We start from the raw sequence: 27,270 nt of genomic DNA, 5'->3' as shown, positions 1-27,270 counted from the left end.
AATTATTCAAATATAATTATGCGAATTATACAACCATATATCAGTGAAAACACAAAATATATATTTAAAAAGCTGTTTTTACTTTAACATATATGTTACCGAAAACTCACCACTAGTGTGTTTGTGTCGTGCGCGTGTGTCCGTGACGTCAGTGGCGGGTCGCTGTTCAGTGCTGATTCTAGCGGCGCGCGGACTGCGGTGAGCACTGACAGCTTTTGCGTACGATTGACGTCTCTTCCTCTCTTTTTTCGCTCTCTCCCATTTCTCCCTCTATCTTCATACCGTCTCCATCCATTCCCCATCACACCAGACCTCGCGGAAACAAGGAAATACACTGCTGGAATGGATTAATAACACGCAGGTGACATGGACGCATGATCTGAAGAATGGAATCGTTTCACCTGTTTCTCGGCATCCTTGCGTTTCGGGCCAGTCTCGTCTCCGCGGCAGATCGAAAATTCGGTAAGTGTTTTATAGTGTGTGTGTGTGTGTGCGCGCGCGCGCGCTCGTGTTTCCGTAGGGAAAGGGCGAGATGAAGCGCGCGCCATGTAGATAATATATTCCTATATTAGCGCGCTGATAAGAGCTCATTGTCTGTCTTCCGAGTCGTTTTCGATGGTTACGGATGGCTATACGTTTTCTCTGTGCATTTTCTCAGCAGATTAAGAGTTTTATCTGGCGGGTGGATGCACGGATGCTTGGGATCTTCCAATACTGAGCCAATAAAGAAAGCGACGGGGAAGGGAATATCATAAATAAGCTTCATTACGCAAAAATACAAAACAGGTTGATCCAAAAAGTAGCTATAGCCTCTAAAATAGCTTAATTCTCCACATAAAATGATTTCAAGTGCCTTAATGTGAAGCTGTAGGACTTTCTACACTGGTCTTTCGCTCATTACATAACTGGGTCTGGAGCTGGAGAGACGATAATAGACACACGGCCTGTGTATTTCAGTTCTCTTGGCGAATGCATAGAATAATTTATATTATTTAATCGTCTGATTAGACTGAACATCAGATAATGGTTTGTGTGTTTAGTACTAGGGCCTCTGTCTGCAGTCAGTGCAGCAGCAGCAGCACAGGAAATGAAGCATCACAGATTACAGCTCGCCCCTGCTCACAGCATGAGCCACAATAATAGAGTTTATACGGGGTCTGTGTGTGATTCATAAACCTAGCCCAGAAAAAGGTCATCCTGTCAGTCATTAGCAACTGTAACCATGGCAACAGGTTTCAGGATGTTAATTTCATATTGACTTGATTGCTCTAGACCGCATGAATGGCTCATACACAAGCATACACATGTACACACTTCGCATTATAAACCGATATAACATATAGGCTATATATATATATATATATATATATATATATATATATATATATATATATAGTCAAAAGGTCAGGGCTCAAACAGGAAAACAGGAATTCAAATGAGTTCCTTTTCAAAAGTGAAGTATCCTACTTTGCAGAACTGTATGTTTATATGTCTGATATGAGATGACTACAAGTTACAGTTTAAAAAGAATGCAGTTTCAGTGTTAACAGATTTTATGGTCTGTCCATCCATTCATCTTTTTACAGTTAATTATGGAAACACTTCGGTCATAAAGCTAACTGGACATTGCATCTGCACTCAAATCTCAGACCTTGCCTCATGCAGAAGCTGACATCATGGTCACACAGAAATTTTGCCTCTGCGGCTCATAATTTGAGTAGATAAGGGTCTTTGGGTTCATTTGAGAGGATGTCAGTGAGGAGACAGTCTGTCCACCATCATTCTGGTGATCTGTGACTGCAGAGTCACACCGCCTCCCCCAAAACTGAGCATGCAAACTGCTCTCCATAGTAACAGAGAGGTTTTAATAGAAATATAACAAGGCAAGCATGCATTATATATTAAATATTATATATTATTATAGTCAAGTAAATATCAAGTAAACAGTATGTTTAATTCTAAATGATTATGATTATGACCTACAAAGGGTGATTGTTGTTACTCTTTGAAACGTGATCCAATCATTATTTAACTCTATATTTAATTCAGAAGGTCCTATCATGCTATATCTGACCACTACTTTACGAACAAAATTCTAAAGTGACTGTAATTTCTTGAACACAAAACATATGAACGTCTAAACAGCAAAAGCAGGACTTTTATTTTGAAATAGCGAATCACGAACAGAAATGTGCACGTTTGAACCCCTGATGTATTCGCATTTACAGCGAGAATTTTGATGTCTACTAATGTCTACTCTCAAAGTATGTCATTCTTAGGCTTAATTGTGTTTGTAAAGGGGTAATATTAAATGAACTAGAAAGATAACATTATACACTCTGTATTTCGCAGATTATTTGAAAAGGGTCCATTGTAATCAATTAGTTTTTAAGGAGTACTCGAATTTTATTGTATAATCTGGACAATCTTTTAGCTGAAATAGTGATAGATGACGTGAAGAAGAATTAGATAAGACAAGATGAAGCAATTCACAGCTTGTTAATCAGACATGAGTAAATGAGGACAGATTCTGTTAAACCCCACACACAGATTTTCTGAGGCTGAGAATTTGCTATTTTCTGCTGAGACACTTGGTGTGTGGGGGTTTGTGTGAGCAGAATTTACTATGAATGATGTGTGTGAATGTCAAACACATTGCAGTGAGTCCCATAATACCTCATAACAGCTACACACTTTTGTGATGTTTTTGGTTGTTGTTAGTCAGTTTTTGGTACTTACACAGGTGAGATGAGACTGAGCGGAGATGCCACCTGTCCCAGCAGGTTTGATTAAGAAAATAGTGACAACAATTCCCAGCTGTTATGATGAGGATATCAAGCACTGGAGCAATTAAAAACTGCTGTAAAAAGGATGTTAGCCATTCTTTTGCCAGATTTACCCACAAATTAGCCACACCCCTATTCTAAAACCTGAATTAGACCATTATTCTTATACCATACAAAGATACCATTGTATTGCTGAGACCGAGCAACTTAGAGGAAAGTTTTATCGAGTTTTATGTGCTCTTTTATAGCTCAGGAGGGTTAGTGTAGTTCTTCACAGATTAAACTTTGTCTCGAATGTTTCTGCTAAAATTTTTGAAATAAAGTAAAAGGAGAAATCTATGTTATTAATGTGGGCAGCATAGTTCAGATAGAATTTGATGAAATATGTTTGAGTTCTCCTTCTTTTCAGTTCAGATTTTGGTATCTGGGCCAAATTGGAGCAGTTTGAGACATGGTTGATATCTCTAAAAAAATGTGGAGGGGTGATATTTCAGGACACCTATTTTAGTGATATCCGTCAGATATTTTCTGAGTGTCATTCCCTGTGGCAAGCAGGGTGTGTGTTAATGAACGTCACCTGCATGGCACAACTGATGTGAGTCCCACGGAGGTGCTCTGGAATTATAAAAGGAGGAGTAACGACAGTGAAGGACAAGAGAGGACCAGGCCTGGGACATTTATTGAGGGACTATATATACTTTATATGAGGGACTGCCACTTTACTTTCGTTTTGTAGTGTTTATTTCGACATTAAAGCATATTTTGAATGTTTGCTGGTTCCCAACTCCTTCTTTTATCCTTCCGGAGCTCCTCCGTGGAACTCGAGACCGGAGTGGCACGCAGGTGATGCTCATTATCACTCGCGCCACCAGCCTCGCTCTGTTCCCACGGCTCTTGGCCTCGCCCTGCTTGCCACAGGGAATGACACAGAAAATTTTAAGGCCCATTCACATCTATAAAGATAACTAAGCATATCTATATTATCGTCCAAACCTATACTAGGTTTAAATGCTCAATTTCTTTAAAATCAGGCAGATTCTGATTGGCTGTCAGTGTTTTGTTTTTTGTTTTTTTTTCAATGTTATTCCAACAATATTGTAATTATCATTCTAGGTGTGAACTGGCCTTTATTTCTAATTCTTAAATTTCTCTCTCTCTCTGTCAGGCTGCTTGTTTGAGGATGGTCTCTGTCTGAACTATGAAGTCTGTCTTAACGGTGAGTCAGTCACACACACGGGACATGTAGTCTCTGTAGAGCTCATGCCGTTTGATCAAGCACTCACTTTTTTCATCTGAATTCGGCAGCTGTGTGATTGTGTGTCTATCATTATCATGAATACAATGCCTTTTAACTCTTTGGGTATGTCACAACAAATACAGACTCTCACCCTAACAAACACACATGCTGTTTTTAATATACTTTTGGTGTTGCTTAGCAACCATTCCGAATTGTCCTTTCCGAAAAGTTAATAGTTTATTTTTGGCAGGATATATTCCCACACTACATTGCCGTCAATGAGAGAGTAATATGAATTAAAATTATACACATTCACATGTTGAGGCAGTATCAGCCAATCAGACTTAACCTACTTTCTTACTCGTGTAGGGTGTGAGTAATAATATAATGGTATTTAATTATTTGTCTTGAAATCCAATGAAAACTTACATTATCATAAACATATATAAATAAACTAAATAAATATGTATTAAATAAATATGTAGTAATTCCTATTCCTTATCTTATTTGATTACTTCCTCCTTTTATATGGAACTTGATGAACACAAAACAAAAAATAAGATTATGCATAACAAATTATTTAGTCTGGCATCATTGCAAAAAAATTGTCACATTATGTAATCCTTGAGTTAAAACAAAGGACTATAATCTAATATTTTAAAATGGATAGTTTAGACAAAAATCTTTAAATAAATATTATGGTTAATTATTTAGGTAACACTTTAGTTTAAGGTCCAATTCTCACTATTAACCAGGATATTGGCTGTTTATTAGTACTTATAAAGCACATATTAATGCCGTATTCTGCATGAACATATTGTACATCCCTTAATCCTACCCAATACATCAATTTTACAACTACCTTACTAACTATTAATAAGCAGTAATTAGGAGTTTACTGAGGCAAAAGTCATAGTTAAAAGTTAGTTAATAGTGAGAATTGGAACCAAAACTAAAGAGTGACCATTATTGAATTGATATTTTACTTGAAGCCCACTTTTTAATAAAAAATGATTGCACCAAAAGTAGTAAGTAGTAGTAAATAATATATTTTTACCTCTACTCTCTTCCCTCTTTCTCACCCTAAGAATTAAACAGACTTTTTTTGCTACTGTATTAATACAGACACTCATTACATATGCACAGAGGTTAGCCAATCATCATAACAGAGGTCATTTACATACCGAAATGACCTCTTTTCTGTGCATGTGTAATGAGTGACAAATTGACTGCATAGAGAGATGCTTTTTTTCCTCCCTTGCGGGTTTAAAATAGAGATGTGAACATAATTTGCTGTGCGTACACACACATGGTGTGACCTTACTATCAGGCAGGTGTCGAGGACTCCAGCTGGTTCTGTCTCAGTTGCCCCTGGCTACTGTCTCTAATAAGCTGAGACTCTTAATGGATCCAAAAATACACACATACCATGAAGTGTGCACATAATTGTCAGTCTGAAGAGGCTGTTGATTTGATTTTCTCTGTAGATGGCATGCTCGGCCGCTGCGAGGCTGCTCCATTAACAGAAGTCTACACATACGACGTCACGCCAGCAACGGTACAGAGATTCCGCATGCTGCTTCAGAGACTGGCTCACAGAGGTAGGTGCAATAATGTCACCATAGCAACTGCATACATCACTGTCGCCATGGTTATACGGCTGCTCCTAGAGCTCCTCAGTATTCGAGGATCAAATCAGAGAATCTGTGTGTGTGACAGTTAATGTAAGATGAGTGTGTGGTGTTTTACCCAGAGCTAATTTCACATGTCAGTATATTCTGCTTTGATTCTGTTCTGCAGGGCTGTCTTGGGAAGATGACGTCACTCAACAGGTTTTAGCAAACGAGTTCTCCAAACTACGCAAAGTTTCCCTTCCATTACCAGAGCCCAGGTAAAAAACACTAATATTTGCCAGTAAGTTTGTTCACTTCTAGCCAAAGGAAAGAAAAATTACAAATAGGATATTTTATTAAAGTCGGGATTAAAGGATTAGTTCACTTTCATATTAAAATTTCCTGATAATTTACTCACCCCCATGTCATTCAAGATGTCCTTCTTTCTTCAGTCGAAAAGAAATTAAGGTTTTTGATGAAAACATTCTAGGATTTTTCCACTTCAGTGGACCCCAAATTACTGATGGTCATAATTACAGTTTCATTGCAGCTTCAAAGTGTTCTACACGATCCCAGACGAGGAAAAAGGGTCTTATCTATAGAAACCATCGCTAATTTTCTAAAAAAAAAATTTAAAAAATATATACGTTTTAACCATAAATGCTCATCTTGAACTAGCTCTCTTCTTCTTCTCTTTTTGAATTCCAGCAGTGTAGATGCTGCTAAGTGTATTACTGCCCTCCACAGGTTTGAAAGTTTGAACTAATTGTTATATACTTGCACTAGCACATTGTACATGACAGTTTAGTTCATACTTTGACCTGAGGATGGCAGTATTACACTTAGCAGCGTCTACACTGCTGGAATTCAAATAGAGAAGAAGAAGAGAGCTAGTTCAAGATGAGCATTTATGGTTAAAACGTATAAAATTTAAATTTTTTTAAGAAAATGAGCGATGGTTTCTCTAAGACCTTTATTCCACATCTGGTATCATTTAAAGCCCTTTGAAGCTGCACTGAAACTGTAATTTTGACCTTCAACCGTTTGGGCTCCACTGAAGTCCACTATGTGGAGTAAAATCCTGGAATGTTTTCATCAAAAACCTTCATTTCTTTACGACTGAAGAAAGAAAGACATGAACATCTTGGATGACATGGGGGTGAGTAAATTATCAGAAAATTTCTAATCCTTTAAATAGAAATTGCAAATGTGTTTTCATATTGCTATCTGAGTGAAACGGCTTCTCAAATGAGAAATAATGCAGGACAGGCCGCGGGACTTGATATAGTTCATTGGGAATTAATTGGATCGTTGTTGTTTGCTAATTGCTGTGATCTCATGTGAGTGACAGGCTGCTGGACGAGAGGGATTATTGTCCCGCCTTAGTACCGGTGGACACGTCATAAGAGAAGAGATGAGGGGAATGTTATTGTTTGTGATTAAAGATTACAAGAGCATATGGATTTAAATATATATATAATGATGAGCAATGGATAAGTCATTTATAATAAACTCTGCAATATTCCATAAAAAATAGAAATGGTCAATTTTGATTTTATGGTGACTTTAATATCTCAAAGTAAATCAAATGGAGACTTTTGCTTAAATCTCCTACTTTTTAGATTTTTCCCCTGCAAAAATAAATAAATAAATATCAATGTGTCTCCTATATAGTTGTAAAAGATCAATAATCTCACACACTGTGCTCAGATTTGCCATAATACCAGTCTGCAAATAAAAGTCAGAGATTATAATATGAACTCAAACATTTCTTATCAAAATCTTCCTAAACTAAATTATCTACTATACTCACCACTTTAATATTAGCGCTATATATCGATTTAATTTAAGGCATTTACATAACTGATATAAGGGCAACTTCTGGATAAAAACTTTCCTCTGGCTAGCAACAGTTTATTCAATTCAATTCACATTTAAAAAATGATTATGATTTTAATGGTAAAATACTGTAAAAATACTACGGTAAAAATGCGATAATTGGTTAACTGTAAGTTTTTTACTATATACAGTGAATAACTGTAATAGATCTAACCATTTAATGTAATTTTGCAGTAAAATACTGTTAAATTTACAGTTTTGGAAGTGAAAAAGAACAAATCATTGTATAATTTACAATTAAAAAACATGAATTGACTTTCCCAGAATTCCCTACGTGACACTTCACATTTGATGTGCTTTCGTTGTAATTTTTCTTATCAGTTATGTACATTAGGGTTTTATGTTACATCTAATGTTGTTAACTTAATATTTATTGCATACTTTAGTGTCATGTGTGTTATCATGATGGTGTTTTGTGTTTGTGTGAATGACACTGTGCATCTTTTATATATTAGTATTTACTTTCTCAGCTTGTGGAAAAGTTGCTTGAGATGAGTTTTGATTCATCATGTCATCAACAACTTTTTCACAACCACCAGTTTTTTTGATGGTTGTCAGTGTATTACAAAAGTACAAAATACATATTAGTAGTTCAATAGGTTGGCATATTAACATTATATCAGTTAATGAAATATGTTTTTTACTGTAAATTTAAGTTAAATCTGTAAAATATAAATCAGCTTTACAGAGGATGCAAAATGCAATTACCTTTGATAATTACTCATGATTCCCCTAGCGCCAAAGGATTTGTGCAGTCATGGCTTATATCTTGATATTCCGACAGGCCGCAGGGTTATGGAACTGCTGTTGGAGACAGGAGAATGAAATCATCTGAGGCTGGGGTTAGGAAGACTCTGAAATACCTGCAGCACCTGGGACTGCTACCAAAAACAGCACACAAGGTGAGCAAGGTGTGTGTGTGTCCGAGGGCCGTAGTTTTGCCTCAGGACTGATATTTACATTGGGCATCATGTGGTGACCCAACACAGAAACAAAAATGTTTATCATATAAAAGTAATCAAACATGAAATTAATATAAACTAGATAGGCCCAGTTATATATAAAATTATTAACATGGCAGGCTGAATAGGAAAATTGACAATTTGGTATATTCATCTTTTAGTTTTAATCTGTTTTAAATGTTCATCCTGTGTAGGGGGCGGAGCTTCAGTATTATCGCCCTGGAGAAGCACGCCCTGCGACTGACTCCTCCCCTCCTGAGTTCATTCCAGAGGTGCCCTATCAATCAAAGTCTTACCCCGACCTCAGCCGATACCAGAGCGATGCGGCACAAGCTCCCCAGCAGCAAGAGGGGTTAGACCTGCTCGTGGCCGCTCTTCAGAAGTATCTTTCCAAGAACAAACCACCTCAGCCTGATCTGGGAGGAAGATCCAGAGCGGATCGGCTCTTCTTAAAAGATGGATCAACAAAATCTTCTGCCAGTGACTCTCTTACGCCAGTGGATGGTATGATGTTATCTTCTCTTCCTTCTTGCACCTGTTCATCTTTTTTGTCATCATTTACTTGTGTCATCTAAAACCTGTATGGCTTTCTGTGAAATGCAAAATGAGGTGTTTAACAGAATTTCCATACAACAACAGTAGACAGTGACCCAAGTCTGTCAGTCTGTCCAGTATTACAAAATATATATATTTTTACCTATATTATTTTTTGCAGTTTCTTGATTTAAGTAATGAGGTCCATTTTATGCAAGAAAATTTATTAAAACATTTTTTAACAGTTCTCTAAAGCTGCAGTGCGTAACTTTTTTGGGTTAAAAATGGCCCAAAATCAATTTTAAAGCAAGGACATAATCATCTCTTTACCTTAGCCCGATTCACAACGGTAAGCTTGTGATAATGTTTCCTAATTCGGGTGGTACTGGTGGGTTTCCACAGGAAATTCGAGCATGTAGCATTCGTCTTTGCAATGCTGATGTTATTAACATTAAATATTTAAGAACAAAGTATGACAATAATAATAATTTGCATGGTTTGACATGATCCAAGCTAAGTGATTGTTAGATTTAATCATCATTGGCAGCGCGATTTATTTGAATGCTTTTTTCTCAATTATTCAGAACAAAAGTGGCAGACATGTTACTTACAGACATGTTGTTCAGATGACATTTTCCAGTGAAAATCTTATTTTGGTCATACTTCCAAGATGTACAATCTGTGATTCCGAAGTACAGTATCCACACCGATGTGGTGACTGACAGCAAACATTAGATTCATCCGCTCTGAGGAGGTAAACCCACGTAAAGATGATAATTCTGCAAATAACTGCAATTGGAGGTTTCAAACAGAGATGGTGACAAAGAGGCAAAACTTACGGACTGCGGCTTTAATATTTCCATGCAATAGAGAGTTAAGTCATTATTCATTTCAAATTTGCCATAAAAACTTTCTCACAGAATCCTTCATCTGGAAAGTTCTGCAGAACGTGGGAAGACACAGTGTGGATGTGAAGAGTCTAAAGGCAGCAGATCTGGATAAGCTTGCTGTTCTTATCGCAGATGCTCTGCAGGTGGTGGAACAGCAGGCAGGTCAGGGAGAGACGCCCAGAGACCTGGAGACACAGCAGCATCCCGAGTACGAGGCAGAAGTCATGCAATATGAGGACCAGCATCCTGAGAGTTATGCAATGGATCAGACCCCTGAAGACAGTGCTCAGAAACAGAGGGAGGCGGATGAGGAAAGTTCATCTGTCACTCAAAAGACAGACCAAACCATCCTGCCTGTGACAGGTAACATCATCTGAAGCAAATCCAAGTCTTCACTGATACAGACGAACATGTATAACTATCATGATGTTTCTCTTTCAGAGGGACAGACAGTAGAGGAGAAGAGAACCATGGACAACAAGGTAGTACTAGTGTTAGTAGGTCAGAAACATACTTTTTGCAAATACGCAAGACGTTTTCTGTCCAGTTTTCTTTAAATCTGCATAAAATGAATTCAGTTTTTTTTTAAATGTTGTTACACTTAAATATTATGCATAAAATGTTTACTAGCAGCTTTACAGAGAATATTGCCATCGGTGAGCAAGTAAAATTTACCTAGTGAAAAAAATTGAAATAACAATAAAATTGAAATAACAAAAAGATAATCAAATTCAAACCATTCATGATTTCAAAATTTCGGTCAATCTAGTTTAATATTCTAAAAACCAGCTTGACAGTGTGTATCAGATTTTCCTGCCGGGACTGACTGAATGTTGAATTATACTTCACTAAAATAAAAATTATTTAAATTTAAAACAAATATGCATCGCATTTTCTTTTATGTATGGATTTACATTCCTCTTGTTTATTTCCTGTTTTAGCAGGAAGTGGGCTTTTTAGGAAAGTTGCTGGAGTATCTGGATAAAACCTCCAGCCCAGAAGCAGAGCCTGTTGATAAGGGCCGGGGAGTGTCTGTAGAGACGGTTCGTAGCCGAACAACACACCGGGAGGTGGGGATGCAGAAAAAGGCCATAGAGAGAGTGGAGGAGGTAGAGGGCTGGGTGCAGGCAGCAGCTATAGCGCCCTCCTCTGGCCTGAAGGAAAACCCTGCACCACACCGCAAGAACATGAAAGTAGAGGATCTTCAGTTGGATGTTCAGAGCAACGCTAAAAATGACATCTACGGATACATTATTACTGACACAGAGTAAGACCCTCTCTCTCTCCCTCTCTTTATTTACTTCTCTTTCAATTAAATTCAGTGTATTTTAATGGTCTGGTCTGTTCTCCACACATTATTGACAAAGCATTCAATCAGTACAAGAGCAATACTGTTAAAATATCAAATATAGGCATTTATGAACATTGGGGAAAATTCACACAACAAGCCTGCATTTATGTGATCAATAATACAGGATGAAATGATATACTGTGAAATATTGTTACAGTTTAAAATAACTCTTTTCTGTTTAAAATGTAATAATTCCTGGACTAGCAAACCTGAATTTTCATTATATTCCAGTCGTCAGTGTCACATGATCCTTTGGAAATCATTCTAATATGTTTATTTGATGCTCAAGTAACATTATTATTATAATTAATAATTATTATAATTCTTAATTATTATAATTATTATAATTCTTTGACCAGAATCAAAAGCTTTCCAAGATCTCGTTTAAAGTTTCTCTTTCTCTCTGGTTCAGGAATCTTTCCACTGATAGGGGTTTGCGTCTGATGGAGTTGCTGGCTCGTAAAGCGAAGATTCAAATGACGGATTTCTCAGAGCTCTCGTGAGTCATGATTGTGCAGGTGTCTGTGTGTGCCTCCTTCGATTCATGTATGTTATTAATATTCCTTAAATCAGGATAACTTGCAAAAAAGAAAGCCACAGTGGGTTTAAAATATATTGTAAGCTCAGAAATTAAGTTGAGTAAAGTATATCTATTTTTATGTTTTTATCTTGCTCTTTTTGTGAACAATTCATGTTTAAAAAAAAAAAAAAAAAACACACACTAATTTTGACTGCATCATTTTTCATTAAAATACCATAACTTGATCTTCTGGTGAAACAACAGATGTCTTTTTGTTGGTGTATGCCGGACTTCTCAAATTATGCTGCATTCACGCACCCTCGTATTTACCGAAATCTTGAGATGACAACACGTGACGTTGTATTAGGAGCTGTTCATGTCCTTTGACTGGGAATTATGCGTTTTTATGGCACCACAACCACCGCCTAATGAATCTACAGCGGTTAGGTGGTATAGCAGCCACGTGGTACATCTGGGAGCTTTCAGAAAACTCTCACCGTACAAGCTGTAATTACGAGCTCTACGAGGACGTGAAAGCTTTTTACAAGCAGGAATCTCGTAACTACAGGAATTACGAGGACGCGTGAATGCACCTTTTTTTAGTCTGCTTAAACCCCACCCACCATCCAATCAATGACCAATGAATAGAATCAAGTCCCTGCACTACATTTTTGTCTTTTTTTCACTTGGATGCAGGGCCTAAAAGTTTTTGCCACACCTGCCAATGGCCAGTAAGTTAAGAAAATGTACCGGCCATAAATATTTTTTACTGGCCATGAAACTTTTTTTTTTTTTTTTGCAAAAACAGGCAGTAATGACACCAACATATTATAGATTCCAGTGAAAATTCTCAATTCTCTATTCCAGTTTTGATATCACAGCTAAAGCTACTAGCCTAACTTAAATGTAAAACATAATTAAATTCATATAAACAGTCAGTAATAAAATAAGAACAAATAGTCAAATTACAAGCAAAAGCAAAAAGTACAGAAATTTAAAGTAAGCAAATGTAAAATAACACTGCATATCTTCACTGTATAAATAAACATCCTTATTAATCAATCCTTATTAAAGTTACAAAAGTTATTCAGTCAAGAGCAGTGAGTGATTTTTTCTTTGTCCTTTGTTTGATTAACATTAAAAACAGACAGCAGAAGGAATATTAGGCTGCTGTCACATTAAGACTGAATGCACGGATCTAATGTACTGATACTGTACACATGAGTTTACTTTCTCAACTGTTTACGTTCACTTAAGACATAACCGAGTATGTTTGCTAGGAAACTCGCTATTTTACATAATTTTGTGTGAATTTGTCAACTGAAGTGTAAGAAGATGCGCACACATAACTTTCCACACAGTGCGCAAGTAACAAAACGATCTCTCTTTTGCATTTCTTGCTCTTGAATATTTAAATTTTCAAGGCTTAAACTTTTGTGATGATGAAGCACAGGCCTGTCAGCTGTCCCAAGCATTGTTCATGTTTGTTCACTTTCATGCATTGTTAAAATTAATAATAATGTTACCGGCCAACTTTCATATACTCACCAACATCAATTTTTACTTGTGTTTGGCACTTTGCAAGTGTCAATTTTAGGCCCTGTTTGGATGTATTTCACAATACAAAAGAAAAGGTCTGTTGCTACTCCTTTATATCATGACTTTAAAGGGATAGTTCACCCAAAAATGAAAATTTTATGTTTATCTGCTTACCCCCAGGGCATCCTAGATGTAGGTGACATTGTTTCTTCAGTAGAACACAAATGATGATTTTTAACTCCAACTAGTCGTATAATGCATGTCAGTGGGAACTTCTATGTGACGAGCAGGGCAGGCGAGAACCAGGCCTGGTCCTCTCTCGTCCTTCATTGTAGTCGCTCCTCCTTTTATGCCTCCGGAGCTCCTCCGTAAGAGACTCGAGGCCGGCACGCCTCGCAGGTGACGCTCATTATCACTCGCGTCACCGGCCTCGCGCCATTCCCTCACGGCTCTCGCCCGCCCTGCTCGTCACATTCATCTATAAGAGTAAAAAAACATGCACAGACAAATCCAAATTAAACCGTGTCTTAGGACATCAGTGTGTCATCACAAGCCGCAGGGTTTAATTTGGATTTGTCTGTGCATGTTTTTTTTGTCTCTTATATACGAAGTTCTCACTGACATGCATTATACGACTGACAGACGGCAACGGTTGGAGTTAAAAATCATCTTTTGTGTTCTACTGAAGAAACAAAGTCACCTACATCTTGGATGCCCTGGGGGTAAGCAGATAAACATCAAATTTTCATTTTTGGGTGAACTATCCCTTTAAGGTTCAGACAGGTATAGGGTCTAAGACTAATTTAATGGATCACTGTTTGGTTTTAAATGAGCCAGTTGTATTTATTAATTTTATGGTTAAAACACTATCTGAGGGTATATTTAGTGTTTTTGGACACCAACATGGTTCCTCAAAATTAAGCTGTTGTGTGTTTGTGTATTTGTATAGTGTTGTTAGTCCAGCTGTGACATTTCAGGTCCGTCCAAACGCTCAGAACATCACAACAACGGATGTGGCTAATGTAGCAGGTTAGTTTAGTAAGAGTTAACTAATTACATGATATACAAGATCCAAGAAGCTCTTTCATGAATGTTTCTGTTCAGACTTATGAGATCTCCTCTGATTCTGATTCTTCAGTCCATCAAAAAAGTGAACTGGAGAAAGAAGCGGAAGTCAAGATTGTGGAGGCTGGAGTCACTGATGTAAGATTCTTTCTACTTTTGTCCATCTCATTGTCACCTCTTTCCAGGTTAATACTTTAAAAGAATAAAATACAATTCTGTAATGTATCAAATATAATGTATAAAAACTATTGTTAATCAAATCACTGTAAAAATGAAAATTGAGGCACCATTTGGGGTTCCTCAGATCACCACACTGGTGGAACCATGTGGAGAAATTTAAAAAACACCAATTCTCTAAAGAACTTGCAAAATGAAGCCCATAAGTCCTGCAAGAACTCTGAAGACTGTCAATGGTTTATCTAATAAAATCATAAGAAGGTTTTGAGGCAGAGACTTTAGAAAATGAATGCACTTTCAAATTTCTATCACCTGAAAGAAATGAATTTTATCTCATCTTTCTCTTTCTCTTTAGTGGAGTAAACTGAATCAGATTCCCACCAAGTACAGTCGCTCTGAGTCTATGAAGTTTCTGATTCTGACTGTGATTTCTATCATCTGCATCACTGGAGTGTTGCTGGCGTCCAGTGTGGTCTACTGTCTGCGTCACCGCTCTCATCACAAACTCAAAGAGAAGCTCACCAACCTTGGCTCTGACACCACCACTGATGCCACTGCTACCTACCAGGTATCAAAGAGTGTGTGTGTGTGTGTGTGTGTGTGTGTGTGTGTGTGTGTGTGTGTGTGTGTGTGTGTGTGTGTGTGTGTGTGTGTGTGTGTGTTGGTAGAGCTGTTTGTTTCAGATTTTCTTTGATATATGAAATTTCAATCTTTCTCTAGGAACTATGTAGGCAGCGAATGGCAGTGAAGCCTCCTGTAGAGAAGCCGGATCCTATTCATTCTTCTCGTATAAATAGCGTGTCATCTCAGTTGAGCGACGGCCCAATACCGAGCCCCTCTGCTCGCACTAGCACCTCCTCCTGGAGCGAAGAGCCCGCTCACTCCAACATGGACATCTCGACTGGTCACATGATACTGGTACATGCGCAAACAAACACACACCACAAAAGTTTGAAAATGCAATACAGGTGCATTTTGTCTCATTTATGGTGGCTGTAATGAACCACACGATCACGAGGAATAGAACAAAACAATCTTTTAATAATAATAAATCCACTATGGAAAACACTGGAGAATAATAGGGAGTCAAAATAGCACAACCACACTAAACATCGATGACACGGAACAATGAACTGAGGAAACAAAGGGCTTAAAAACTGTGTCCTGTGTTTTTAAGTCCTTTGTTTCCTCAGTTCATTGTTCTGCGTTGATGTTTAGTGTGTTTGTGCTAGTTTGACTCCCATGACGTAACTAAATAAACAACAGGTCAACATAATTACTAACTAAGGGAACAAACTGGCACACACTAGAAAACTAAGTCAACTAACAATGACAGGGAACACAGGCAAACAGGAACAGGGAAAACAGAACCAAAACACAATGAAAATATACCAAAACAGAGCATAAACGTTACACATTTATTGATTGCCATGGTGCCATGGTGTCATGGCAAAGCTAAAATCTTCACTCACAAATATAAACTTAAAATTATAACTTAAAATTAAGTTCAAAATTATATTAAAACTTATAAATTGTAATAACATTTTATTTTTGTAATTTCTTACATTTTTTAAAGAAGTCTCTTATGCTTACTAAGGCTGTATTTATTTGATCAAAAATACAGAAAAACAGTAATATTGTGAAATATTACAATATAAAAATAACTATTTTCTATTTGAAAAAAAAAAAATTAAGATCTGAATTTTCAGCATCACAGTCTTCAGTGTCTTATGATCTTTAAAAAATCATTCAAATACCTGATTTGATGCTCAAAGAAGAATTTCTTATTATTAGCAATGTTAAAAACAGTTTAAAAACTGGGCTTCCTTGATGAATAGAAAGTTCAGAAGAACAGCATATATAAAAATAGAATTCTTTTGTAACATTGTAAATATCTTTACTGTCATCTTTACTGTAAATAACTTTAATGCACCTTTAATAAAAGTATTAATTTCTTTTAAAAAAAAATAACTTATTGACCCCAAACTTTTGAACGGTTGGGTCATTTTCCATTTCATTACAGGGTTAATGGTTAAAGGCAAGACATGAGTAAACATCCTGTATGTTCCTCTATGTAGGCATATATGGAAGACCACCTGAAAAATAAGAATCGTTTGGAGTCAGAGTGGGAGGCTCTCTGTGCGTACCAGGCCGAGCCCAATGCCACCACCATCGGCCAGAGAGACGGCAACGTCAAGAAAAACCGCATAAGCACAGTCATAGCCTGTGAGTCGTACATATTTATTTATGTTCTGTAACCATTGGTGTATTCATGCATTTCCATACTGTAATTGAGCTTTTCAGATTTGAAAATAAGATCTGTGTTTTTTGTTTAGATGATCATTGCAGAATAACTATGAAGGTGGAGAACAATCAAGGCAACTCGGACTACATCAATGCCAGCCCAATCGTGAGCAAAAAGCAACAAACTATAGCTCAAACTGCACTATACACACTACATCACAAACTGGATAAACCACAAGGTGTAGGAAACTTCAACCCAGGTTGCTCCAGGGTGACTGCAACTGTAGAAAATACTTAGCGTAAATTACTTTGAATGGAAGGCATTGATTAACTGTCTGTGGACCAGTTAATGCAAACGACTGAGACCTGCTTTATTACCACTGTGCCCTTAAGGAAGACACTTAACTGTAGGTTACTCAGCGCTATTTGCCATCACAGTTAATGTTATTCTATTATGCTGTTCATAATCGAATACACTACACTGTAAACTCTAACACTCAAAATAATTAATTGGTTTGAGTAGGGCAAACTCAAATTAAACAATCAAATTACATTTTATGAGTATTTAGAACTTTCTTTTTCGTTTGAGTTCACGAAACTGACACATTTTAAGTAATCTGAATTGTTTCACTGTTTTGAGATCTATGACAATCTTAAATTTATCTGAAACTGGGCTATTTTCAAGCATGCTTTGCCATGGCACTCAAAAGGGAGATTAAATGCTAAAATTAAGTGTTATATGATGTTTTTGTGCATGATTAATGTTAAGTGGGAGATTTAGTAGTTTTTAATGTAATGTTTCTGTTATGTGTTTTTTTGGGGGGGTTACTATCATGGTGACAAGTGGAGCATGAGCTTGGTTTGAGAACAGGTATATGTTGAATGTTCCTTATTGCTGAACTCTTTCAGCAATTGCTATGCTATGCTAATGTTATCGGAGTATTATATTACCAATTAGCATTGGCTAAATTGGCTAGTTATAGTTTTATTGAGATTACATGATCATTTTAAATTAAATGTAAGAATTAACTTTTCAATTTAAGAGCAATTAAAATGCATGAGTACAAAATTTAGATCTGCCAGTTCTGCTTACTTAAACATTGAACTTCTTTACTTAAAAAAATGTATGTAACTGATTACCTCAACCCGAATACATTTTGCCAACTTATTTGTGTTAACAGTGTACTATATAGTATCCGAAAAACAATACACCAACAAAGTATATCCGAATGCATAGTATTTGGTGAAAAATGACATAATACACTAGAGTGCATTCGAAGAACACTTTTCTATCCCATGAGGCTACGGGAGAGGATTTTGTGAATGGCAGTGAAGCAACACAACTGATGCCGTAGGTCACGTGACAGTGACAACATGGCAATGTAGTACATCTGAATTTCGTTCATACTACCCATATTCATATTCTATATAGAACATTCTTTTTTAAAGAGTTCTAAACCAAATGTAGTACCTATACAGTATGAGATTTCGGACACAGCATTAGTATTATCAACAGAAAATTCAGCAGTCGGCCTAACACTCAGAACTAACCTGCAATATGAGAAATTGCACTGTACAAATTGTGTGCAGCACTGATGTTATGGGCAGCATTAGCTGATTTGCATAAGTGAATTGGGAATCAGACTGTGCATGCAAATAAATGGCACAGTTCATTCTTTGAGTTCTGTTTGCCCATTCTGTAGTATTATTTACATATATCGTATTTAAACCACATACAGCCAGACTGCATGTGATGCAGAAAGGTTTATTGTGTGTTTTCTCTCTCTCAGATGGATCATGACCCTCGTAACCCCGCGTACATCGCCACTCAGGGCCCACTGCCCTCCACCGTGGCTGACTTCTGGCAGGTAAACTGAATTATTTGTTTGTAATCTGACATAGATGGTTTGTGTTGTCATGTAAATCATGTCGGAGAGTGTGGTTGTGTGTTCTCTAGCACAAGGTCTGTGTGTGTGTGTGTGTGTGTGTGTGTGTGTGTGTGTGTGTGTGCTTTTGTTTATATTACATTGTGGGGACCAAATGTCCCCATGATGTAATATAAACCTGAGTTCACCTACATCGTGGGGACCAGCCAGCGGTCCCCACAATGTAAATGGGTTTATAAATCATATAGAATGAGTTTTTGTGAAAAAGTAAAAGTTTGCACAGTTTCCTGTGAGGGTTAGGTTTAGGGGTAGGGGCAGGGTAGGGGGATAGAATGTACAGTTTGTTCAGTGTAAAATGCATTGAAGTCTATGGAAAGTCCCCACAATTCACAAAAACAAACATGTGTGTGTGTGTGTGTGTGTGTGTGTGTGTGTGTGTGTGTGTGTGTGTGTGTGTGTTGTATTGCAGATGGTCAGGAAGAGTGTGTACAGTCAGTATGTGTCTGTGTAATGTGTGTGTTCTCTTGCAGATGGTCATGCAGTGTGTGTGTGTAACATTGTTTGTGTTCCCTTGCAGATGGTCTGGGAGAGCGGGTGTGTGGTGATTGTCATGTTGACTCCTCTCTCTGAGAACGGTGTGAAACAGTGTTACCACTACTGGCCCGACGAAGGCTCCAACCTATATCACATTTATGAGGTACCGTACACACAAATTTTCTCCTCAAAGAGTAAGGGCGACTTGCGGGGTTTTGTTCTGCTGTTTTGGTGGTAGAATACAAAAGTGATGGCAGTGAATACAAAATCGCATGAAAAGAGATTGAATTTGATCAAACCAGGTTTTCTGATGTTTCACGAGTTCACATTTACACATAATTAAGTAAAGGATAAGCGCATTTGGCGTGCTGTCCAGGGGGAGGGCTCCGAGCTCGGAATTTTGGCCCAAACCCAGAGTACTCCCCCCGGTTGTGGTAAGAATAGATAGAACTCAAAGTGAGGAGATGGGATGGAGGAGGGATGCTGATAAACAGTCAAATGTCAAAACCTCTTGTCATTGGTTGAGTTGATTAACTCCACTTGTGCCTAATTAGGTTAATTATCTGAATATGCACCTCCCGAAATTTGTTAATAAAACATCATCAAGTTAGCACATTTATAAACGCTTTTTATTTTTAAATTCCTCTCAATATACTGGTGCAATAAACAGACATGGATTGTGGATTAAATATACACAATATAAATGTCTCGTGTTAACAAAATAAAATGTCCACAAAAAAAATTCTGGGACCTGGTATGGATCAAATCCAGTGATCTTTTTTTTTCTTGGTATTTTTGATCATGTGTTTTTGTATTCACTGCCATTACATTGTCTTGTGGATGATTATAAATATGACGTATGATTGGAACAGATTAATATATAACTAAGTAAAGAATATATTAAAAAATAAATAATGTATTGTAAGTAAAACATATAAATAATTTAACATAACTGCATCAATACAAGAGGGAAACGGTTGAAATTATAGGCTATGAATAAACAAATTGTTTCAAAATGTTTACGATTGTTGTCTTAAATGCAAAGCCACTAGTTAGCTCACTATTTTGCAATTTACAGTTATTATTGAGTAAATTCATATTGTAAAATGGATGTGTGATTATATGCCATTATATGCACAGTTATTATATATAAAAAAATAAAAAAAACAGGACAGTGCATTTAAAAACAGGCAGTTTTCACCATGAGTCTCATTTTGTGTGCGCTCCTTGTAGAGGCATAACGTATTGCTTGCTTTTTAAATTTTAAGATTGTTTTAATACAAAGTGTAATTTTTAGACTTAAAAGGATAGTTCATCAAAAAATGAAAATGCTATCATCATTTACTCATACTAATGTCCTTTAAAAAATGTGAGTTTATTTCTTCTGGAACACAAAAGAAGATATTTTGAGAAATGTCTCAAAGTGGAGTATCCCTTTAAGGTCTCATGTAAAAAATAACTGCAATTTAATGCAAATGCAGAACACAAAACAGTGACTATATTCCTTTATTCTGCCCTCTGTATCTAGTGATATTTGCACTGCTGTGTGTGGTGCTGTTAGGTATAAAGACATTACTCTTTTTTTTTTCCTCATATGTGTGTTTGTGTAGGTGAATCTGGTTTCTGAGCATGTGTGGTGTGACGACTTCCTGGTTCGGAGCTTTTACTTGAAAAACATGCAGACTAATGAGACTCGTACAGTCACACAGTTCCATTATCACACTTGGCTGAACGACCGAACGCCCGAAACCAGCCAAACCCTGCTCGACTTCCGCAGGTGCGCCTATGAGAGCGTGTGCACGTGTTGTTTGGGTATTGTGCAAGCGTGTGTGTGTGTGTGTGTGTGTGTGTGTGTGTGTCAGCTCCTGAGCGGTTGCCAGTGTCATTTTTGTGGTCGTGCAGCTAGTTCACTGGCTCCAGTTGCATAGTCACAAAAGTGATCATTGACAACTGCGACTCTGCATCCAACTGCACCCTGGGATACCAGCCCACTCCCTCAACATCTCTCCTCCCTTGATCTTTGTTCAACCTTTCTACCTGCTAATCTCTGACCTATGATTTCCTCCTTTACTTCCCCTCTTACACACAATTCTCTGTTCTCTCGGTCTTTCTTATATTTTCAGTTTTTCTCCAGTCAGAATTGTTGTTTTGTTCCTGGCCCCGCCCCTGTTATTGCTGATCTGCACAAAACCAGCAGCAGTGTTTATGAGTGTAAACCAGTTACATGCCTGAAGCTAATGTGACTGTGTGTGTTTGTGTAGGTCAGGTTGTGTCTATTGTCCTGATCAAAACAGCTTAGTAAATAGATTAATTAATTAAAAAGTAATGAATAAATGAATAGAATAATGTTCAAACAAAAAATGAAGTGCAGAGAGGTTTGTATCAGAGTTAGGTTGAGTAGGGATAGAAAATATTGTTAGCTTAGTACAGTATAAAAACAATAGAAGACAATGGAAAGTCTTCAACATGACAGATCCAAACAAACATCTATGAGTGATTTGTCCTGCATAACTAATCTTATTTAATCCCCAAATCTTTTATAATAATCTTTATGTCAAAACTTTTTTACACTACTGTTCAAAAGTTTGGGGTCAGTAAGATTTTTAAGAAATACTATTTTTTATCAAGGACACATTAAATTAATCAAACGTGACAATAAAGACATTTTATAATGTTACAAAAGATTTCACTCTCAAATAAATGCTGTTCTTTTAATTTTTCTATTCATCAAAGAATGAATCAATGAATCATGGTTTCCACCAAATATTAGTGTTAGTTCACTCCGAAATAAAAATGCTGTCATCAATTACTCACCCTCATGTCGTTCCAAAATCGTAAGACTTTCGTTCAACTTCAGAACACAAATTAAGATCTTTTTGAGATTTCCTTCCATAGACTGTCTTTGCAACTGAAACTTTGATGCTTCAAAAAGTTCATAAAGTGATCAGAAAACTAATCCATATGAATCGAGCGGTTCAGACCAAATTTTCTTTCACTTTATCTGATTACGCTTTTATTTTACTCGCATATAAACACTGATCAGCGAACATAAAGAGAAGCTCAACCTATAATGACGCACAAGAACAAACCTCTTCTGGAAGCTCAAACGTGCTGCGTAACCAATGAGTTTCATTCTCGTGTGTTACGCAGCACGTTTGAGCTTCCGGAAGAGGTTTGTTCTTGTTTTATCAAATAAGTGCAGCTTTGAAATCTTACAGACCCTAAACTGTTGAACGGTTGTGTATATTTCATTTTTTTTTTTATTATACGAAATGGAATCAGTACTCCATCTTTTTCTTTAGCTAATTTAGCTGCATCTGAAACCTCTTTACAAGTTTCATATGTCTGTGTGTATGCGTGTGTGTCTGTGTGTTTATGCTTGTGTGCATGTCTTCTTTCCAATAGGAAAGTAAACAAATGCTACCGTGGAAGGTCCTGTCCTGTCATTGTTCACTGCAGGCAAGTAAAAAACACTCACTCAAATATTGTGCTGTTCAATATATCTTGATATATGGGCTCTTTTTCAGTCAAATTTAAAATATTTAATGCAAGAAGTGTATTCCATCGAGATTTTTCTATGGGGTTATATAATGGGGGGTTTTCAATTCATGAGTTAAATAAAGCCTGAAGTAAACATAATTTGATAAAACTTTAAAGCTTTGTTCTTCAATGAAAACTGCACATACTCGCACACCCAACTGTCTTATCTAGTTACTTATTATTTTTTTTAATGCCATCCGTGCACCTCTCTATAAAACGAAATATATATTACCAGCATGCATTTTAATTAAAAAAATATATATATATAAATATATATATATATATATATATATATATATATGGCATTATATGTTGGCAAACCTCATTTAATGTTGCGCACATACTCACCATCTCTGTGTTTGCTACACTAATTTCATGTGCTGGCCGCAACTAGCAAAAGACAGATGGTTGGAAGAAAACACGTTTGGCTGTTTTCCATGCTCATGCTGTCATGATGATGTATGCTGGAAAGCCAAGTCATGTGAGAGGCAGAACAAGTTGTTACATTTTGACAAAGGTTAAAAGCTTGGTCCAACACTGGAAAATCTGAAAAGAGTTCTGCGACAGATCAGTCTGACAGTGCTAACAGATACTTCCAGTTCAAAATAAAAGTATCTGTAATATGTCATAGTGTGTTTAAAGGGGTGGTTGATTATGATTTCAGTTTTTTAGCTTCAGTTAGTGTGTAATGTTGCTGTTAGAGCATAAACAACGTCTGCAATGTTACAACGCTCAAAGTTCAATGTAAAGGGAGACGAATCCTCTGTTTAAGGACTACAGCAAATGGTTGCTAGGGACTACAACGAGCTTCTTCACGGGTTAGTGACATCACTAACCGTAACATTTACATAAACCCTGCCCGTGTTTCTGCTTTAGAAAAGAGGAAAAGTTGTTGTAGAAGAGTGTTGTTGCCATGCTGTCATTTTACACCGGACTGCTTCACAAATGAGGGTCAAATCAATGCTGGATTTGCACAAAAGATTAAAATGACGGCACATGCTAGTCGATGAGTTGAATCAACTCCACAGCAACTACATCAATTTATCCACAAACCATTCAGAAACGTTCAGTTTATTTCTAATAGTTGTAACTTCTTCCTGAGTCTCTCCATTAGTGTCCGACTCCGGTTTGAACAATGTAAGGCTGAGCACCGTTCTGACGATCGTCATTTTGACAGCGTGAGATTCTCCAGCATTGTTGTTGTTGAGCAACCAAAGCGTGAGCTGTTAAAGCTCCGCCCTCTTCTGGAAAGGGAGCCGGGAACAGCAGCTCATTTGCATTTAAAGGGACACACAAAAATGGCGTGTTTTTGCTCACACCCAAATAGGGGCAAATTTGACAAGATATGATCAATGATCTGTGGGGTATTTTGAGCTGACATTTCACAGACGCATTCTGGGGACATCAGAGACTTATATTACCTCTTGTGAAAGGGGCATTATAGGACCCATTTAATTATTTTGGCTTTTTATTGTTTTTTTATGCTGCTGTTTTCTTTTTTCCATCAGCGACGGAGCTGGACGGACTGGGACGTACATTTTGATTGACATGGTGTTGAATAAAATGGCCAAAGGTAAAGAAAGACAAGGATTAGCTATCAGTGGGTGTTAAAGGGATAGTTCACCCAAAAATGAAAATTCTGTCTTCATTTACTCACCTTCAAGTTGTTCCAAACCTGTATGAATTTCTTACTTCTGCTGAACAAAAAAAGAAGATATTTCAAAGAATGTCAATAACCAAACAGTTGATGGACCCCATTGACTTCCATAGTTTTTTTTCCCCCTTACTATGGAAGTCAATGGGGTCCATCAACTGTTTGGTTACCCATATTCCTCCAAATGTCTTCTTTTGTGTTCAGCAGAACACAGAAATTCATACAGGTTTGGAACAACTTGAAGGTGAGTAAAGGATGAGAGAATTTTCATTTTTGTGAATTTTCATTCACAGTCTGTGTAAATGCTGATATAAATATGATACCAAATTCTATACTTTACAGGTGCAAAAGAGATTGATATTGCTGCTACACTGGAACACCTGCGAGACCAGAGACCCGGCATGGTTCAGACCAAGGTACGTACATACATATAGACACATATACACTGAAAAAGACACAATATCTTTACATACTGAAACATACTCTGTCTGTGCCCTCCTCAGGATCAGTTTGAGTTTGCACTGACGACTGTAGCTGAGGAAGTGAACGCTATTCTCAAAGTCCTGCCACAGTGATACTTCCTTTCTGTTTCTCTCTCCCTTGGTTGTATATAAACTCTGATCCCATTTCTGAAAAGATATATGTCCTAAAGAAACTATTTTGTCTGTAAAATGATTGGACTATATTTAGTGGTAATTAGGAATTGTGTATTGTTTTAGTTCTGTGTGAATATGAAAGGACATTTTATTTTTCTTCATCGTTTCTTTACTTCACAATTTTCTTCTTCATTTCAGATATTAATTACTCAGTTATCATTGCTGTTTCTATTGCATATCACACATAAATTTCAACTAAGGCCAGATCTGTTCTAAATATATAGTTAATTTGACCTGAATTTATTAAATTTATCTGTACGTGCTTTGTTGTTTAAGATTTAGAACTGTGTTCTACGGGTTATGTGTGACAACAACTGTTTTTCTGATTATCAGAGACCCACACAAAGCGTAAACATCTTGCATGTGAGATTTATACCAAGAACATGAGTAGACAAATGCTGCCTTTGCAAGCCAAGGAAACGTTTAAGTCATTCATGAATCAAAACATTAAATCATGATGTTCAACTTGACCTGAACTTTTATGACAAGACTAAAACTACCACTTTCATTTGGTACTAAAACTTAATCTGCTCACAAAAAAAGTGTGGATAGCAAGTAGAAGTGCATGCAAAACTTGTGCAGTTGTGCTTTATGAACTTACAGCAAACTTGTGCATAGAAAATATAAACAAATAAAGATTGAGTTGTTATTGCCTGATTCTGGCAAACTACACTCTGATCTCCATGCTGTTATTGAGAAGTTTCATGAGAATAAGGTTCAGATCAGTGAACATCCACAAGAGCAATAAACATTCACTCATTTTAATAAGAACCATCAAAGGAAATAGAGGAATTAGATTCTACATATCCTGACGCTCTATGTGGATATGCAATTCGTCTCTTAATACAGATATTAATGTAGCCTGAACCAAATAGCAGCTCATACATCAACAAGTAAACATAGGAGGCTGTTCCTGAGCTATCTGCATTGGATTCATTAGCGGATATGCTGTAAAAGTGATATGATTAAAAAAAAAAAGTGGTAAAAATATTCTGTGTGATGGTTCGGTTTCTCTGTAACATGTCTTTATTGACTATTTGAGTAATCGTTGTTAAACCCCCATTGATAAAATTGATCATTACTAACAAGCTCATCTGTATGACCAAGTTTAGTCTGTGCATATCTAAATTCAACAGTAACAGACTATCAGTGTGTATTGCGACTGAATAACCAAAGCTGTTTTGATCCTGTGCAGCTCCATAATAAATTTTTGTGTCTGTGAAGTAAAGCACATATTCCTGAGTGTCCTGAGTGTTCATGTATATATGCACATCCATACTCAAACATGTGCAAACATAATTTATCAATGCACATAATCATGTAACTAATCTTTATTATTATTTGGCATTGGTGAAAACTGGTGTTTTGAGCTAGTGCAGCCTAACGGTCTTCAGAAACAACAGTTACAGCAGATGTTATTTATAGCAAATGCTCTTTCTTAGAAGATACAGTAACTCTAGAGATCACACTTTAACCATATATAGGGGAAAGTGGGGTGAGTTGTGCCAGTTTTTACTTAAAGTGACTTTAAAGTGAGTCCATGGCAGTAATGCCTTCAACTTAAGAATGTACCTATATTTCAGGATGTGGTGCATCCCTGAGAACAATAACTTTGGATCTGAAATAAATTGTTTCAGAAATAGCTCTTGGGAAAAAAGTGGTCTCATGGCACAACTTGCCCCTGGTGCGGGGTAAGTTGTGCCTTTGGGGAGAATGCGATGGGGTAAATTGTGCCAGTCATTTCTGAAGTAAAACAGAACATTTTAATGTTATGAACTGTAATGCTATATGAAAGCAAGACAAATTCAATACAAAATTTCTCATTTCAGGTTTACTTAGATATTGTCACCCTATTAAACTGTTGGAATAGGCCAAGTCATATTTTGGGAAAAATGCACAATATATGATATTTGTGAATCATTTCAGGCAAAAAGGCTTTGGCAATAGATTCCTGTTGACATACATAGAACGCTGTTTGTCAATTATGTAACATATAAGAATACACCGCGTTCCAAATTATTATGCAAGTGACATATCAGTAAGATTTCAGTAGAATAAACATTCAGATTTTAGTTTTTCCTAAGAAAATGTTTGTTTTTTTATTTATCCATGTCTTTTTAGATAACTGGTATCAATCTCAGACAAAATAATTTGCTATGGAAAGCCTACTTAGAGGTTGTTCC

General features: G+C 36.8%; 1 protein-coding gene across 3 annotated transcripts; it reads left to right on the top strand.

Annotated features, from left to right (window-relative positions):
• Positions 1-231: 231 nt before the first annotated feature.
• slco5a1b (solute carrier organic anion transporter family member 5A1b) lies at positions 232-26,311 on the top strand. 3 transcript variants are annotated; one of them, XM_067362688.1, is made up of 23 exons: positions 232-462; positions 3,952-4,002; positions 5,511-5,624; positions 5,824-5,914; positions 8,320-8,437; positions 8,692-9,001; positions 9,952-10,284; positions 10,363-10,403; positions 10,863-11,188; positions 11,685-11,771; positions 14,281-14,360; positions 14,470-14,534; positions 14,929-15,141; positions 15,294-15,491; positions 16,652-16,799; positions 16,910-16,983; positions 18,608-18,685; positions 19,281-19,400; positions 20,848-21,014; positions 22,643-22,696; positions 24,286-24,350; positions 24,774-24,847; positions 24,935-26,311. In XM_067362688.1, the coding sequence occupies exons 1-23, from the start codon at positions 387-389 to the stop codon at positions 25,004-25,006; spliced, it is 2,955 nt and encodes a 984-aa protein (XP_067218789.1). In that variant the 5' UTR covers positions 232-386; the 3' UTR covers positions 25,007-26,311. The 3 variants fall into 3 exon arrangements, 2 of the variants coding, with proteins under 2 accessions (XP_067218789.1, XP_067218790.1); XR_010891914.1 differs by lacking the exons at positions 14,470-14,534; positions 14,929-15,141; positions 15,294-15,491; ... (7 more) ...; positions 24,774-24,847; positions 24,935-26,311 and adding an exon at positions 14,436-14,464 and having other exon boundaries at positions 11,685-11,796; XM_067362689.1 differs by lacking the exons at positions 14,929-15,141; positions 15,294-15,491; positions 16,652-16,799; ... (6 more) ...; positions 24,774-24,847; positions 24,935-26,311 and having other exon boundaries at positions 14,436-14,524.
• The last annotated feature ends 959 nt before the right edge of the window (positions 26,312-27,270 follow it).

Source organism: Chanodichthys erythropterus, chromosome 16, assembly GCF_024489055.1.
Source record: "Chanodichthys erythropterus isolate Z2021 chromosome 16, ASM2448905v1, whole genome shotgun sequence".
In the NCBI taxonomy this organism is placed as follows: Eukaryota; Metazoa; Chordata; class Actinopteri; order Cypriniformes; family Xenocyprididae; genus Chanodichthys; species Chanodichthys erythropterus.
This window is presented reverse-complemented; position numbering and strand designations above follow the sequence as displayed.